We start from the raw sequence: 16,652 nt of genomic DNA, 5'->3' as shown, positions 1-16,652 counted from the left end.
GGCGAGATGGCTACGCATGACTATCTTTCATGTGTACACCCAGGCTGATCTCCCTGTCCCAAGCACAGTGACAGCACATTCTACTCGGTCTGTAGGGCCATTGTGGGCATTTAGTAGTGGTGCCTCTGCTGAACAATTATGCAAGGCAGCTACGTGGTCTTCTGTCCACACTTTTCTTAGGTTCTATACCTTTGATACTTTTGCCTCTCAGAATGCTTCCTTTGGGCGACAAGTTCTCCTTTCTACTCCGGAGCATCCCCCACTCTAGGGGAACTGCTTTGGGACATCCCCATAGTAACCCTATGGACCCCAAAGACGAAAATAAGATTTATGGTAGACTTACCTAGATAACTCCTTTTGTTCAAGGTCCATAGGGTCCACATGGCACCCACTCTGACGCACCTGGCTGCATGGGTAATTTTTTATTTCAGTCACAGATTCCCTCATCTTGTGTAGGAGTGTTTCTGGTGTACGATTGCTCATCCTTCTCCTGCCTTGAGGCTTGTTAACTAAACTGAAGTCCGATGGCTAGCGGCGGTGTATATATGGAGGAGGACCCGAGTCATTCTGGGAGCTGAAGCTTTAGCTGTTTGGTGCCTGGTCTCTAACCATAATATTATTATTTACAGTGTTATTTACATGAGAGATGTACAATCTATTTTCTATCATAGAGATAGATGTATGAAGGACTTAATTTTTACATAACATCAGGTCGTCTTATACACACACATTCCGCAGCACATATCCTAACCCACTGCTCCATGCTCCTTCTTCACTATCTACCCCTCTGTGTCGCCCCTGTCTGTCTGCCCTTCCCCTTTAGAATGTAAGCTCTCACGAGCAGGGCCCTCATCCTCACGTGCTTCTCCTCCCCCTACTTATAGTATAATTTACTCCTAACTCCCTACAATGGCACCTACCACCTGGTTGCTCATGTCCTGCTGCTTGTGTTTTGCAGCTGAGTTTATAACCTTGTCCTTGTCCTGCATTGTTTTGTATTACTATTAACTGTTTTTCTTGTGTGCTCATTTATGTACTGTGTAAGGCGCTGCGGAACCTTTGTGGCGCCATATAAATAAAGGATAATAATAATAATAATTACTAAATGTAAGTACTGTGCTGAGGACTTCTATTTTGTGAAAGGAAAGTTAGGTCCTTCCACTCTGAGAGGTAATCATTTTGTTTATTTAGAGCTAGACAGGCCAAATTTTACTTTTATGTTTTGTTCATTTATGTGCTGCTAATAAAACTACTGTGGAAACTTGTAGCAAGGCGAAGGATTGGTCTATTACTACTTAACTGCTGCATGACAAGTGCAACTGTTTACCCCAGGAGACAGCACCCTTACCCTAATCCTGCCACAATATATAACTGCATGCTCCCTAGAAAAGTAACCAATTCACTGCACATCTTGTCCCTTTCACATCAGCAGTTTAGATTACAGCTCTCCCCTGACAGACTATTCGTCTTTCTTCTACAACTCCCATCTTACTTAAGCTGGGTACACACCATACAATGGTGCGACCCAATGTTGGTGTGATGTAAGGTTACATGGAGCGCTCCGTACACACTCCATGATCCGATGTACGACGGCAGAATGTATCGTTACATGCTGCATGTAACTGCACCGTGTCATCCATTGCATGCGGGTGTACACACTGTACGATGTGTACGATATATAGTTCCGATCCGTGTGAGGACGATATCTTGCACAATACATCGTATATTGTGTGTACCAAGCTTTACACTTTGTCCCCTCTCTGGGTGTCTCTCAGTCTCAGATTGCTAGGATCTGAGGGTCTGATTCAGAGCCGGACGCTATTTGCGCTCGCTCGTTCAGAAAAAGGGGCTGGCTATTTAAATTGACCGTTCGCTCTTTTCAGTCTGTTGACGCCTCCATGTCTGAACGAGCGAACAAAACATGCGGACGGTTTTTAGTACAAAATGTCCCCTGGCCGCTCGCATCATACGTCATGTCCGCTATTTATTAGATTAATCGAGTACATCGAACAGCGTATGAACTGCTCGCTATTCTTGTGGTTGGTTTTTCCTACCGCAATATTGCGAGCAGTTCTGGCTAAAAAACAACCCAGTGACGTGGTCGATGACGCTGCTTTGTTAATTATGCACACCCTTAAAACGCCCGTTTTGACCTTTAAGCACGCCTGCGTTCTGATTTCCACTCCCCGTTTTCAAGCACCTTCCCCTGTTACCACCCACAAACGCCTCATCCTGTCACTCAAAATAGCAGGCATTCGCTATATTGCGAGCAAATTATTTCTGGCCGCACTGACTGGTTCGCGCATGCGTACTAATACCCATACGCATGCGCAGATGTGCGAACATCGCTCGGAACGAACGAGCGGCCGCTTACGAGTGGCTCTGAATGAGACCCTGATTCCCAAACGTTGTCTCTTCTCTGGAGTGATGCTGCTGGGGCTTGGCTCTGGACCCCTGAGAGCACTACCACTGAGTCAGCTCCCAGCAGTAACAGGCTCTGGAGCCTGTAGTATATCACTGCTGGCCGGGCCATCAACAGGGGCTGCATCAAACTGGTCAGACCCAACTGGCTTGCTGGCCGCATACAGCTTGCGGGACGCATTTTGCCAATCTATGCTTCACAGGCTACTTATAGTCTGGTCAGGTGACAATTCTGGTGGGGGAAAAAAGGGCCCATATTTTTGTTTATTAATATTGACAGACTTGACCTAGTTGTCTGTATACCTTAAGATGCCACAATGCTCTGCAGCAATAGACAGTCGGGAAAACAGGGCATATGTAAACATATAGATAAAGATAAAGTGGACAACATAAATGCAGTTGTGAAAATAATGAGTAAGATGGACTGGAATCGGTATGTAATGCCGGCTGCAGGGATGCTAGCTGTCAAAATACCGACAGCGGCATCCCGATGGTTGGTATCCTGACTGGTCGGGCAAGTATACTTACCCTCCCTTCTTGTAGCCTACCGCAAGCAGCTTTGTAATTCCGTCCTTGCAATTATGGTAATGCAGTTGGAGGCATCATGACTCCTGCATGCATTACTTATCCAAGCTGCGTTGTCCAACGTAGCATCGGATTATCTGCGGGGACATCGGCCGGCTAAGTGACCCATGGGGTCACGCAAGCTGGCCGCCGCAGATGAGCGAAAGAGGCCAGGAAATCTCTGCCACTCTGCGTGCGTTCATGCACGATCCATACTGCACAGTGCGGGTCAGGCGCCTTCGTAGATTCCTAACCATCGTGAATCTGCGTTCAGCAGTGCACTAGCGGCATTGCTGAATCAGGCCCTCTGTACGCAGCTGTTCTGCAAAAATATGCTAATGATTTAGCTGATTTTTTTTTTGCTGAGGGGATGATTCTTAGTTGGGAGCAAAGTTAAAAAAAAAAAAAAAGACCAGGTAACATTTTTTTTACCTGGACAATTTTTTTTTTTTTTTTTTTATGCATTTCATGGGCTGCTTTTGCATGCATGTAGCCCGCAAATGCTGGCCAGCTTTATTTATATGCTGCAAATTAGCTAGGAGTTTGGACATGCCTCTCACAAATCTAAGGGGTCTATTTACTAAGCAGTGTTAGGAGACAGAGTGAAAAGTGATAAGGTGCCAGCCAATCAGCTCCCAACTGTCATCTCACAGGCTGTGTTTGAAAAATGACAATTGGGAGCTTATTGGCTGGCACCTTATCACTTTCTTATCACTTTTCACTCTGTCTCCTAAAACTGCTTAGTAAATAGACCCCTGAATCTCTCTGCACATTATATATCTGCCCCACCGGCAGTGTAACATGGTTTTACCAAGGTGCAATATGGTTTGCTTTTTTTTTTTTTTTGCTTTACTCCCAACTCAGAATCTTGCCGATAATCTCATGTACTGTAAACTATAGTGCAGCAAGCATTAACTTTTCAGAGAAGAGAAAAATACAAATAAACCTTAAGATCTTTATATAAATTATTTAGGATGCAATGTGTAAGAAAAAAATATATTCTAGAGACCTATTATTTTATAAGTATGATTTGTATGATAAACAACGGCTAGCCTCTTTATCAGTGGTTATTGTAACCATTGCCCCCATAATAGCCACTAGTTCCAATGTCTTCATGTATGCATGTGTCCTCCTACACTATTGCTGCAGTCATGCAAAACAGACCCTAGCTGCACGCCAGGTCCCAAGCAACTCTGCTTGTGCAGTAACACATTCCCCCCCCCCCCCCAACCATATCTTTGTAGTAACACACTTCTTCCCCCTAACCCACTCATTTAGTACATACTCCCTATATATTACTTATCTGTCCAGTTCTAATTCCCAGACCGCAAATCTTTGGTAGGAACTTTGATTATGTCTAACTCGTGAGATCAAGCTCCATAGAACAGCGACAGCCTAGCAACACATTTATTCTGATTTTAATTAGGGATATGCGCCGGACCATCTTTGCTGGATTTGGTTCTGACCCAGCCCAGGCTGGGGAAGCTGGGGGACCCCTCCAATAAAGGGGTCCCCCTCTCCAGTGCACCCATGGCCTAGGCTGCCCCTGGGCAGTGGGTGGTGGGTTGATCGTGTAAGTGTAGTGTAAAGAAAAAAGAGTATAAACATTGTCTTTACAGTAGAACTGCAGGTCCCAGCAAGCCTCCCCCACATGCTGGTACTTGGAGAACCACAAGTACCAGCATGTGGGGCATTAAGGGCCCGCTGGTACCTGTAGTTCACCTGTAAAGAAATGTTTAAATAAGCACAATACACATACACCGTGATAGTAAAGTTTTAATACATACACACTCACACATACCTACATTACCTGGAGTGGTCCCCTTCTCCCTGTAGGCATCAATGGTCTTGGTAAAACAACAAACCGAAAAAACACGATCCACGCACTAGACAACAACCACGATGGTTGTTACCTCCCGAATGAAGAGCTCAGACGCGGCTTCTGCCCTTGTAGAGCCGTATCTGAGCATTCATTGGCTGAGAGAGGTCAGCCCCCGCCTCTGCTCCCTCCATTGAAGTCAATTGCGGAAACCGCAAAGTAAACTTTAGTTACCCTGCGGCTCTCCATTGACTTCAAATGGAGGGAACCGTTCATCGAGAGAGGCGGGGGCTGACCTCTCTCAGCCAATGAACGCTCAGATACGGCTCTACAAAGGCAGAAGCCGCGTCTGAGCTCTTCATTCGGGAGATAACAGCCATCGTGGTTATCTGTTGTGTGGCTCGGTTTTTTCGTTTTTTTATTTTAAGAAGACCATGTATGCCTACTTTGGAACGAAGAGGACAGATCCACGCATAGGAGAAGGTGAGTTTTTTTTTTTTAACCACAGGTCCCTATGGATAATCTACTGGAGAAGGGGACAGATGCTACAGGTGAGTATGTGTGAGTGCATGTATGATAAATAAACTTATACTGTGTACGGTGTGTGTCCTGTGTTTTTTTTTTTTTTTTTTTTTTTTTTTATGATTGCTTTTGCAGTTGAACTACAGGTACCAGCGGGCCTGTAATGCCCCGAATGTTGGTACTAGTGGTTCTTCAGGTACCAGCATGCGGGGGAGGCTTGCTGGGACCTGCAGTTCCACAGCAAAAGTCAAAATTTTAAACTATTTCAAATGCACTACACCTACACTATCAACCCACCGCCCAGGGGTGGCGGTTATAGCCCCAGGCTATCAGCCTAGGCCTGGGGTGCCCTAGCCCCCCGCTAGACAAAGTCCGGTGCTGGTTCTGGATAATACAGGGTGCTCTACGCATTTTTTTTTTCTCCCTGTATTTCCAGGACCAGATCAGAGCCCAGTGCTGGTTGCTCAAAGTTCGGAGGACCCCTACGTCGTTTGTCCCCCGTATTTTGGAAACCAGGGCTGGTTCTGACTAGCCCGGTGCTGGTTGTGCTTAAGTACGGGGGACCCCTACGTCGTTTTTTTTCCCCGAATGTTGCACTACCAGCACTGGGTCACTAAAGCCCAGGGCTGGTTGCTCTTTTGGGGGAGGGGGTCACACCGTTTTTTTTTTTTTTACACAGGTTTATTCATTCATTGAGCCAAACTCTCGCGAGAATCCAACGTCAGGTGGATGACGTTCGGCCTCGCAGCGGGATCCAAGTCAGACGGGAACACCCCAGCTGCGGTTCTGGTGGACTCGGATCCCCGATGTTCGGAGCAGTTCGGATTCCACAGAATCCGAACCGCTCATCCATAATTTTAATAAGAGATAGATATAGATAGAGAGAGAGATATATATATATATATATATATATATATATATAATCTCTCTAATTAGTCCAAACAAGCGGCGGCACTCGGAGACTTACGCAAAAACGTCAAAAGCGTGTATTAAGAATACATATATATATGTCACACCAACGTTTCAGGACTATACCGAAGTCCGGTGCTTGTCTGGACTAATACAGTGGATGAACTTTTCCGGAGGGCACTGGATTTATTGAAACCCCTTACGGTGAGTGCCATTCCGATTTGGATATGTGTAATAAATATATCTATCTATATCTATCATTAGAATAGATAAGGTTTGTTTATTGAGGAATAACACATGAGCTACCACTAGTGTATGGTTAACATCCCCAGTATCCACCTCCCTTTTTCTGGAGATGGCCTTCTTTAGGAGGCAATTTGGAGAACACTTCATACAGCTCAAATTATTGTTGTTTGTGATGTTAACAGTTTTACATTTTTTTTTCTTACAAAATCCCCAAATAAAGGTCAGAGTATATAACTTGGCGAGCGTCGGGAGGATATTGTGTTATTTTCAGCTTGTTTATGTGCACATCTCTCTTGGGTCATCTCAAAAATATTTCTTTATGTAAGTAATTAGAGAGGACATTTTCCCTCCCAGCTGTTCTGATTGTGTTCTGCTTGTTGCAGTTGTTCCCTTGACAATCATATGGTAAACTGCTGTTTAGTCTTGTGATGGTTGTCTCCAGGATGTAAGTAGGCTGCTATAAATTGTATGAACTGTTCTATTGATATTTCATGGTATTTAAAAGTTCTTTAATTTGGCAGCATTTGGGAAAGGTGCTTATCTGTCTTTGGTATATTAAAACAAGTTTTATGAAAGGCACAATACAACAGACAGATCCAGTTCCAAGTGTTTTTTAATACCATGTCTAGAAACGAGTGGCCTCTGTAACATAGTGAGAGGGGTGATTGTTGGGGAATACAGTACAATCATGACAGTATGAATGCCGTCTAGTCGCTATGAAAAATAATTGCTTTCCAATCTAATCTTGTGGTTCCAAAGCACAAAAAGTGATTTTATGTATAAACTAACACAATAGAAGTTTAACAATTTAGAGTAAAAAAAAAAAACCCAAAGTATATAATAAGTACAATATACAATAAGTACAATCGATACGCATGCGCTCTGGATCCAGCAAACAGCCATTCAATCCTGAAAGCTGTGGTCACACAAAGGAGATGACTGAAGGCTGGAGCCAGAACCCAGGCATATATACGGTTCAGGTTACATAGATAACAAAGAAGACAAGTTGGCAGGTTTTCATTGGTTCCGGCTTCATGTCAGTCTGGTACGATACAGGTCATTGGTCAGTTCATAAGATGTCATCAGAGGTATGGGTCAGTTCTCCAACAGTTTCATTGTGTATCTTCCCACCGAAGAACTAGTTCAAACTGGCTACAACACTACATACAGAAAATAGCATTCTAACCAATAACTCCCTATCATCCATAACTTGGGTACGCACGGTGCAATCTCTTTGCCGATAGAAACGGATTTCTGCAAATAAATAGGGATTTAGTTTGGTACCAAACATGGCATGTCCACTGTATCCTGAACCTTAGATCTCTTTTAAATACATCTTACATCGTCATTATTAATAACTATAGTTAATAACCAGAGTTATTTATAATGTGTGGGAACCATTTTATAAGTGCGTGTGTGTGGGTGCGTATATGTGTGTGCATCGCATTTAATTGTGTTAAAAGCGCACCGGCATGCAGTGGCGTGTCAGTCACATGCTATTAGACAAGGGACGATAGTGTAGATAGATAATAATTGTAAATAAACGATCCCATCCAATTATCTGACTTTGACAACAGCTACTCAGACTGTCCACTTGCTGATACGAAATAGAGGTCCTGGCATTAAAGATTGATTGAAAAACATGGGGCCTGATTCAGAGTTGTACGCTGATGCACACCTGCATATAGGCTAATGCTGCAGAAGGTGTCTGAAGGAAGAAGATGCCTCCAGCCAGCACCTCAGGTCTGATGGATCGGATCAACATCGCGACCACGGCCCTGTTGGTAGCAGCATTGGCCATCTGAATAAGCCTAAGCTTACTCAGAATGGCCACCTAGTGCCACTTGCATGCCCAGAAACCGGGGCCGACACGCCGCAATTTTCTGGGAACACAGGCAGTGCATCCCTGCCCTCAAGTGGACTGTGACAGCCATCGCTGTCGGTGGTCAGCACATGAGCAGTAAATATCCTGATCATTAAACGTCAGAGTTGTACGTAAGCCATCTGGTATGTGTACAACTCTGATTCGGGCCTATAGTGGGAGATAGCAAAAATAGGTTTGTGCCACAAGATGGCGCTGGACATATAGCAAAAATAGGTTTGTGCCACAAACCTGCTATATCATTTGTAAAGAGTTTAGTGAGACTCTCTTTTCTTTGTGCTTACAAGGGCTGCAGGTTTTTGCGCAACAACATATAGCCTTCTCTTCCTTTCTATAGTGGGAGATGTATGAAGATGTGCTAAGTGCCAAATGCGCTATAACCAGGGTTATTTGACTCTTGCATTGAACCTCGGTATGTATGAAAGTAGATAAATTGGCGAAAATCACTTTTTTCTCCAATATCTGCAAAGATATAATGATTTTGCCGTCGCCATACCAAAACCACTTCTGCGACATGCCCGTGACACTCCCATTACATGACCATGAACGACCAGTGCATCCCAGAGTACATGTGGCTCAATCGATCCTGCAACCGTGTGTGTACACACTGTGGGACACAGGCGCCGTATGACTTTTTAGATTTAGGATTGTTTAGTTTGTCCCATTACTTTTGGCCCCTTAAAAAGTGGGAGGCACATATAGAAACCGTTGTAATTCCTACACCGTTCACCTGATTTGGATGTTATTACCCTCAAATTAAATCTGAAAGTCTGCAGTTAAAGCACATCTTGTTTGTTTCATTTCAAAGCCATTGTGGTGGTGAATAGAGGCCAAAATATGAACATTCTGTCAATGTCCCAATATTTATGCACCTGACTGTATTTGGGCATATCTATTACAAAATCTTATGATCAATTGTACCAGACTAATTCTATCTACCTACTTCAGTCACTCAAAAAAGATCTTACAAAGTGGACCTCCCTCTGTATTTCTTGGACCGGTCATGTTAATTCTATAAAGATGAACATTTTGCCCAGATTATTATTTTAGGATTGCCCATCTTTGAAAGATATTTTCATGTAGCACAGCTGAGCCATATTGTGTCCTGGCACTACGCAAGGGAGTAAAAAATGGGTACTTCTTGAGCACGACTTGGTGGGTGACCAACCTGTGCGCTTTCTCCCCTGGCTCTCTCAGAATATATCACTGGCCTTGCATGAAGGTTATTTTGCAAGTTTGGGACAAATTCAATAAACAGTTGGATTTGGCGCCATACCCGTACCATCCGACTCCCCTCTGGCATCATCCACATTTCCCTTTGGGATGCGTATCCTCATACATGCATCCATGGGTTTCTGTTGGAATAACTAGAATCCTCCACATCCAAGGTGCCTTCAAGCCCCACTCTTTTGCTGATTTATGTGAGAAATATGGTTTATCACCTAGGTTTCAGTTTGCATATTTGCAAATCAATAGTTTAATAAATTCTCACAAACTTAAACAACCTACCTCGTTTGAATGTTGTTGCATTTATGATCCCAGACGTAAGCTTATTATTTCTCTCCTATACTCGTTGCTAGCCACCCCACCTTTCGAGCTCAAGGAACTCTTTGAGCAGGCTTGGGAACGTGACTTGGGAGTTGGCTTGGAGGAGAAGGAATGGGCAAATATGGGCTAAGGGTTGCCCCTCTATTAACACTAATATCAAGGAAAACTCCTTTAAAATGTACTCGCGTTGATGCATGGTCCCAGCGAGGGTACACCTTATTTTTCCGGGATCATCAGACCAATGCTGGGACCTATATGCATATTTGGTGGGATTGTCCGGTGATCTCTAAATACTGGAATTACGTTTTTTCTTTAATCAATAAGGTGTTGGGTATCTCCCCTCCAAAGGACCCACTCATTGGGTTACTGTGTAAGCCCCTCAGATCCCTCCACTAAACCCCAAAATAAACTCAGTGGCCACATCTATAATGCAGCCAAACTATTGATCGCTGTGAATTGGAAGCAAATAAATGCTCCTCCAATGTAGGCTTTCAATAAGATATGGTTTACTGCGTCAATGGAATATATTTCCGCTCTACTCAATGACACTGTACTTAAATTTCATGCAACATGGGACCCTTGGTTCTCTTCTTACCAGAGACAACTCCCTGGTGTGGTATGACACTGGGCTTTATTCAGAGGCGGCCGTACGGTCTACGACCGCACGGCCGCCGCGATGGTTGTCTAGTGCGCATGCGCACGAGGGAGCCGGCTCCTTCGTGCGCATGCGTGAGACCTGTCGGTCGTAGCGGGTCTCTTTCCAAAGGGGGCGAGCTGTTGATGTTGATTGACAACTCGCTCCGTTTGGAAGGCGGGCCGGGGGGTGGCAGCCCAAACGGAGGCGTTCCTATGGGAACGGCTGCCGTTTGGGGGAGGCCCCACTGACATCACTAGTGATATCAGTGGAGAGCTTCCGGCTCTGACAGAGCCAGAAGCTCTCCGGGGCTTACGACAAGTGAGACCCTACCCTAGGGTCTCGTCGTAAGCCCCCATGGTCGCGATGGTCAAGGACCATCGCGACCATCACCCTAGCGGTCGTTAGAGCTGTGGGTGTAAACCCACAGCCTAACGACCGAAGCAGAGGCGGGCAGTCAGGATGCAAGCGGCCGCCCAGTTTCTGAGTGAACGCTTGCATCCTCCGACCGCCTCTGAATGAGGGCCACTGTCCTTTTCTGGTTCTGATCTGTTATATGTTGTCTCTCTCAGTTCCTTCCTTATTTCTCTGCTCCTCCCCTGATGTCTTCTTACTTTCTGTGTTATTTTATTTTGCTCTTTAAGTTTGAAATCAAACATACATAATACAAATAGTTTGTCGGTATCTTTATTGTACATTTAAACACACAGGTTTTTATTGTCAAATTTGTATTTGTTTTATACACATTATATATTTTTTGATACTACATAAAGTATTTGTTTGTCAAATGTTATTATAAGTAGATGAAAAAAAATAAACAAAAAATCATAAACTTGCATAAACATTGACATTGTGTCTTACTCAACATGATCTCCACTATACAGGTGTGAGAAATGGAAATAAATAAGACTATGAATACTGATGTGTAAATCAATTTATTTTATAACAAACATTGAAAACAAAATTATATTTTGGAAAAAATAAAATACAAGTAAACCAACATATATTTAAGATCTGGTAATCAGGTAAAATTATATGCTGGAATTTAGTTCACTCTGAAAGTTAGGAGAAAAGTAAACTTAAATTAGGAATCTTTAAATATTACAGATTATCCTATTGGTTCTCATACAAGACTGTAGCTACAAGACACTTATAAAGTATTGTACTGTAGTTAAATGTGTATAGAACTTTCTATGTTAAGAGAAACAAATGTTTTCATGGGATGTAGTCATAATTATTGACCATCATGATGTCGACATCTGAAATGTCAACATGTGAAATGCTGACATTTTCATAATGCCGACACTTAGGGCTAGGCTGTGGAAGGGATAGGTGCTAAGGGGAGGGATAGGTATGTCCTGTGGGAGTGGAGGTTAGTCACTAGGGGGGGGTGTTGGGGATTATCGATACTCACCACTGGAACCGCCGCAGGTCAGCTGACCACTGGACACGGAAGACACCTCTGGAGACGTCAATCCCACCGAACCATATAAGTAATCGCTGGACCACCAGGAACATTTGTCGACATTTTAGTCATATTGACATTTCATCAGTGTTGACATGATGAATGTCAATGTCGACATTTCAACCATGACATTTACATTCTCATGTTAACATTATATACTTAACTCTGGTTTAATGTTGTTTAATCTACGCACTATGCAATCCATTCTAAAGACACGCAACTATTTGTTTGGTAGGAGCCTGACTGACAAACTTGCATCCATTTGTTGCAGAGATAACGACCACTTCTTGCTAACAACAGAAAGCTATCCCTTTACTTGTCCAAGACCAGACAGTAGATGGGAACTATAAGCAACATTTAAATTTTTTAGGCTGACCTAACAAGGTCCCAAACAGTTTGTCAGGCAGAAGCTGACCGGTCCAATCTATATTCAGTATCCTCTTCTATGACTTTCTCTTTTATCCTCAGTAATCTGATGCAGCTCATGTTTTCTTTCTTATAGAGCTGGCTGTGGATCGTCCCTTCGGTCCTGTGACATGAGCGGTTTTATACGACTGGCCACAATAACTTTACCATTTGGACTCCTATTCACAAAAACCATGGCTTGGACCTCTAGTGGAAAAACACACATCGATCTCATCAACAATCTTCAAAGTGAGTCAGTGCCTCCATATGGTAGCTCCTTTCCTTACACTGTTATAATAGATCTACTTGTAGTTCATATATTTATCATTTATACAAATATGGAAAACACATTAATGTAACATTTTTATTCCTTTTTATTAATGTAATGTAGTTTTTTTTTCTTAAATGTAACCTTCAGCTGTGGAAGTATGTTGTGTTTATTTACAATACACCTTCACAAGATAAAATGCACTTCAGCACTGGAACATCAGTATAAATAAGATTGAATGCAGGTATTCACATTTTTAGTTAGTTTAACTGTCCTTAAGCTGAGTACACACTGACAGATATATTGGACGATCAATTGATCGGCCAATATATCTGGTGCCCGTCGGCCAGTGTGTACCAGCGATATGTCTGTGAACGACGTTGTTCACCGACATATCGCGTCCGCTATGCTGCACAGCCAATGGACAGCTATATCTGCAGACATATCTGTCCATGGGCAAGTGTGTACGGGCAATCAGCCAATCACCCGTACACATGCAGTCGCGGAGAGGGGGGCGGACCCACAGCTGCCTGGAAGATGATGGTTGTTCATATACAATGAACGACCATCATCTACAGATATATCTGCTAGGTGTGTACCCACCTTTACTCTACTCTACAACTAAGCACATTCACCATGTACATGCAAACAAAGAACAATAATAAATAGAAATGTCACTTTATTAGAATTATACCCTTGTTAGCGTTATTTAACCATTTAATTTACTTAATAATAAAAAATGCATATAAAATATTTTCAAAATCACTTTGCTTAAGACTCATGGCTTGGTGACTAGTTGTCAGGGCTCAGCAACATCCTTGATTAGCTGTTTACAAATAGGAATTATTATTCAAATAACCCCATGGTCTGGAGATTACTATGCACGATCAATATGTGAATGTTAGAAAAAAGTGTATATTTTGTAAGACTGGTATATGTGGCTATGTTCCGGCAAATGTATGTTGCAGCAGTGCTAAGTTTACCTTGCTCTATGAACTTTTTCTTTTAGAAAATGGAGTGATCCAGTCTCAGCGTGTATATGATGTTCTGATGGCTACTGATCGAGCACATTATATCCACAATTTCCCATATATGGACTCGCCCCAGAGTATAGGTAGGAAATTGGACATACAAATATAATAAATAGTACAAACCAAGTATCTGATCAAATCTTTTAAAAAAACATAATAATAATAATTCTACAACTGCAGCTATGTTTTTATTAAACGTTTCCAAACCAAAAAGCGAGAAGCATACTAAATGTAATTATACTATGAGAATAGAAATACAGTTTACAATTACAGATAAAAAATATTATTTCTTGTCTAAGAGAGGGAAAGATGGGGGATGGTAGCTGGGGGGCAATTTAATTGTTGTAGTGCGACCAATCGCATCCTGCCATCTGTCACTTTATTCAGGGCGATATTCAATTGCTCTTCCGGCGTCGGACGCCCATACCCTTTTTGCACTGATCGCGCCCAAAGAGACAGGTTAAATCCATCTAAACTATTGGGCGTGACAAGGAAAATTGTGCCAAAAGCTGGACTTTAGCAGGGAGCAAGCAGAAATATTGAGTGCTCACAGTACTCACCCTCAAATGGAGCAATTGCTCTGTTGGACGCAGGGTGCCCAAAAAACAATTGAGTTCCCCCTCTGGAGTCTAATCACTCTTCAAGTGCATCAAGGCAGAGGTTGAAGCAGCTGTTCTCCTTGTGTACCGTGCTGTGCTCCAGACTGCAACTGGTAGAGTCAAAGTTCTTCTAATTGTGCACTGGAAATAAATTCAAAGAAAAAAAGCTGTGCTGACTGGCTTAAAGATTCATGATCTAGATATTAAATATTATATTCGGGTAAATAAAGCAATCAAGTATATTATATGATATAACCCTGCTGTAAGTGTATACTGGAGCCAGTGTTGTATTGTAAATCCAGAAGCAAGAGGTAATAAGCGCAAATTATGCTTAAGGAACACAAATGTCCCTCTTCATAAATGTTAGGAAATGCATCTTTATACAAATGGAAGGAAACACTGTTAGCGACACTATTAGTCACATTTTGATTGATAGCAGATGGAGATAGGTTTGAGAGTTCTCAATAATCTGTTATAGGATTCTCCAGTCTTCAAGCTGTTTATGCACTTGTATATATTCAGGATCCATGCTGCAGATTGTATTCAGACTAGCGCTGATAGCAGTCTGAATCCTCAATCTTAGGGCCGGATTCAATTAGCGGTGATAAAATCGGCCGATTTTTGCAGATTTTTTTCGCCAATATTATCACACTTGTGACTGAAACAGGCGAAAAGTTTTCTCCATCTCAGTCAGACCAGGAGAAAAAAAAAAAATGCAGAATCCCTATATTTGCCTAAAAATGTCGGGATTTCTTTCAGAACCTCCCCCCCCCCCCCCCCCAATGATAAATTACTCCAAAAAAATTTCGAAAGTTGCGTACTTTGGCAAAAAACGGCCACACAAAATTTGGTTGCAAAAAGAAAATGGTTGAACCTTTTTATAGCAATTTTTTCCAGGGAATTACCGGGGTACGTTAAAATGGGTGCAAGTATATTTTTGTGTTGTAAAACTGCAATTTAAAGAAATGACTGCTGCGACCGCGTGTGATGTTTAAAACACTTGACGCATCCATACCGCCCCTCCCCTCGAAAAATCTGACCCAATACGTTAAAACCATTTTCAATGTTATTTGGTTTTTGTTTTTTCACCCAAAATTTGCGCAGTTGTTTTTCACCAAAGTACGCAACTTCCGAAAAAAAATTGGGGTATTTTATCATTAAGGGGTTGTCCAAAGGGTTCTGAAAGAAATCCCCACATTTTTAGGCAAAAATAGGGATTTTGCATTTTTTATTTTTTTTTTCTCAACCTGATCTGAGATGGAGAAAATTTTTCACCTGTTTTTCAGCAAAAAGTCATATTTCGCCGTTTATTGGGCGAAAATTGTCCGATTTCGACGGCGAAATCGTCCGTTTTCGCCGCTAATTGAATATGGCCCTTAGTGGGAGTTTCTCAAAAGCAGCAATTGATTAAGTGCATTACTGCGAACATGGAAGGCAATTTAATCAGAAGCAGATTGCATTCATGAGTAGGATACTATTTAAGCCCAAAAGAGCAATTTGTTACTTGAGTAATCCTCAGCTGAGTGCATCAAGTAGTTTTCTTATAGTTAAGCTTTATATAGTAACTACAATCAATTGTAATACATAAAATATATTTACACACAACCAGTTATGTTATGGACCCCTCTGTTAGCAATTGTTTAAATGATCATATGCTAGTTTCAGTGAATTTTGTCTGGGAGGAGAACACATAGGGCTATGCTTTTTTATTCAATAAAACCCACTGAATATATTTAGTTTACTAGTAGTTTTGAACCTGTCATCCGTCCCTACTCTTTCCATTTCCTTTACCTGCTATATATACTCCTGTTACTGGCGCATGGTCCTCTCCTCTCCTGGTGATCTGTCCCCTCGTGGCACATGACAGAGATAGGACAGATCACCATCAACATCTACGATCCCGTACTAAGGAAACATGGCTCTGGCATTTCAGTTACGGAAGCAATTCTGAATGACCACAGACTCACTCGGAGAGTATTCGCATGTGTCTGATGCAGCGTATGTGTACGCAGTTGTAGACAGCTGTGATGGCTCAGGTGGGCGTCTCAGTACAAGTCCCGACCGCTGTGTTGAGACTTTACACATCCCACAGCTGTCCCATTGCTGTCACAGATGCGACACTCGCATCTGTGACAGCAATAACCTACAACTCTGAATTATAATGCCATACATCCCTTTCTTATTCTCTGGTTCCCCAGAAACATCACCAAGCCCACTCAGGGGTAAATGGGACATAATTTATAAAGTGTTGTTCTGCATATTGTCGAACGAGTGCCAAAAGAACCTGACCAAGCGGCATTCTAACAAAATAGTTCATCATATATATTGGCAGATAGAAA

At 42.5% G+C, this 16,652-nt stretch overlaps 1 protein-coding gene across 2 annotated transcripts in view; it reads left to right on the top strand.

Moving 5' to 3' along the window:
* The window catches only part of LOC148473223 (protein-L-isoaspartate(D-aspartate) O-methyltransferase-like), a 62,373-nt gene that overhangs the window by 12,302 nt on the left and 33,419 nt on the right, over positions 1–16,652 (top strand). For both annotated transcript variants that reach the window (XM_088459926.1, XM_088459927.1), the window contains 2 exons: positions 12,513–12,664; positions 13,693–13,797. In XM_088459926.1, the coding sequence (XP_088316052.1) occupies positions 12,513–12,664; positions 13,693–13,797 (257 nt within the window). The remainder of the gene's footprint in view (positions 1–12,512; positions 12,665–13,692; positions 13,798–16,652) is intronic.

The sequence above is a fragment of the Taudactylus pleione genome, unplaced genomic scaffold, assembly GCF_031769625.1.
Source record: "Taudactylus pleione unplaced genomic scaffold, aTauple2 ptg000953l, whole genome shotgun sequence".
NCBI classification, from domain to species: domain Eukaryota; kingdom Metazoa; phylum Chordata; class Amphibia; order Anura; family Myobatrachidae; genus Taudactylus; species Taudactylus pleione.
Note: the sequence above shows the minus strand (reverse complement) of the source record. Positions and strands in the feature narration are given on the sequence as shown.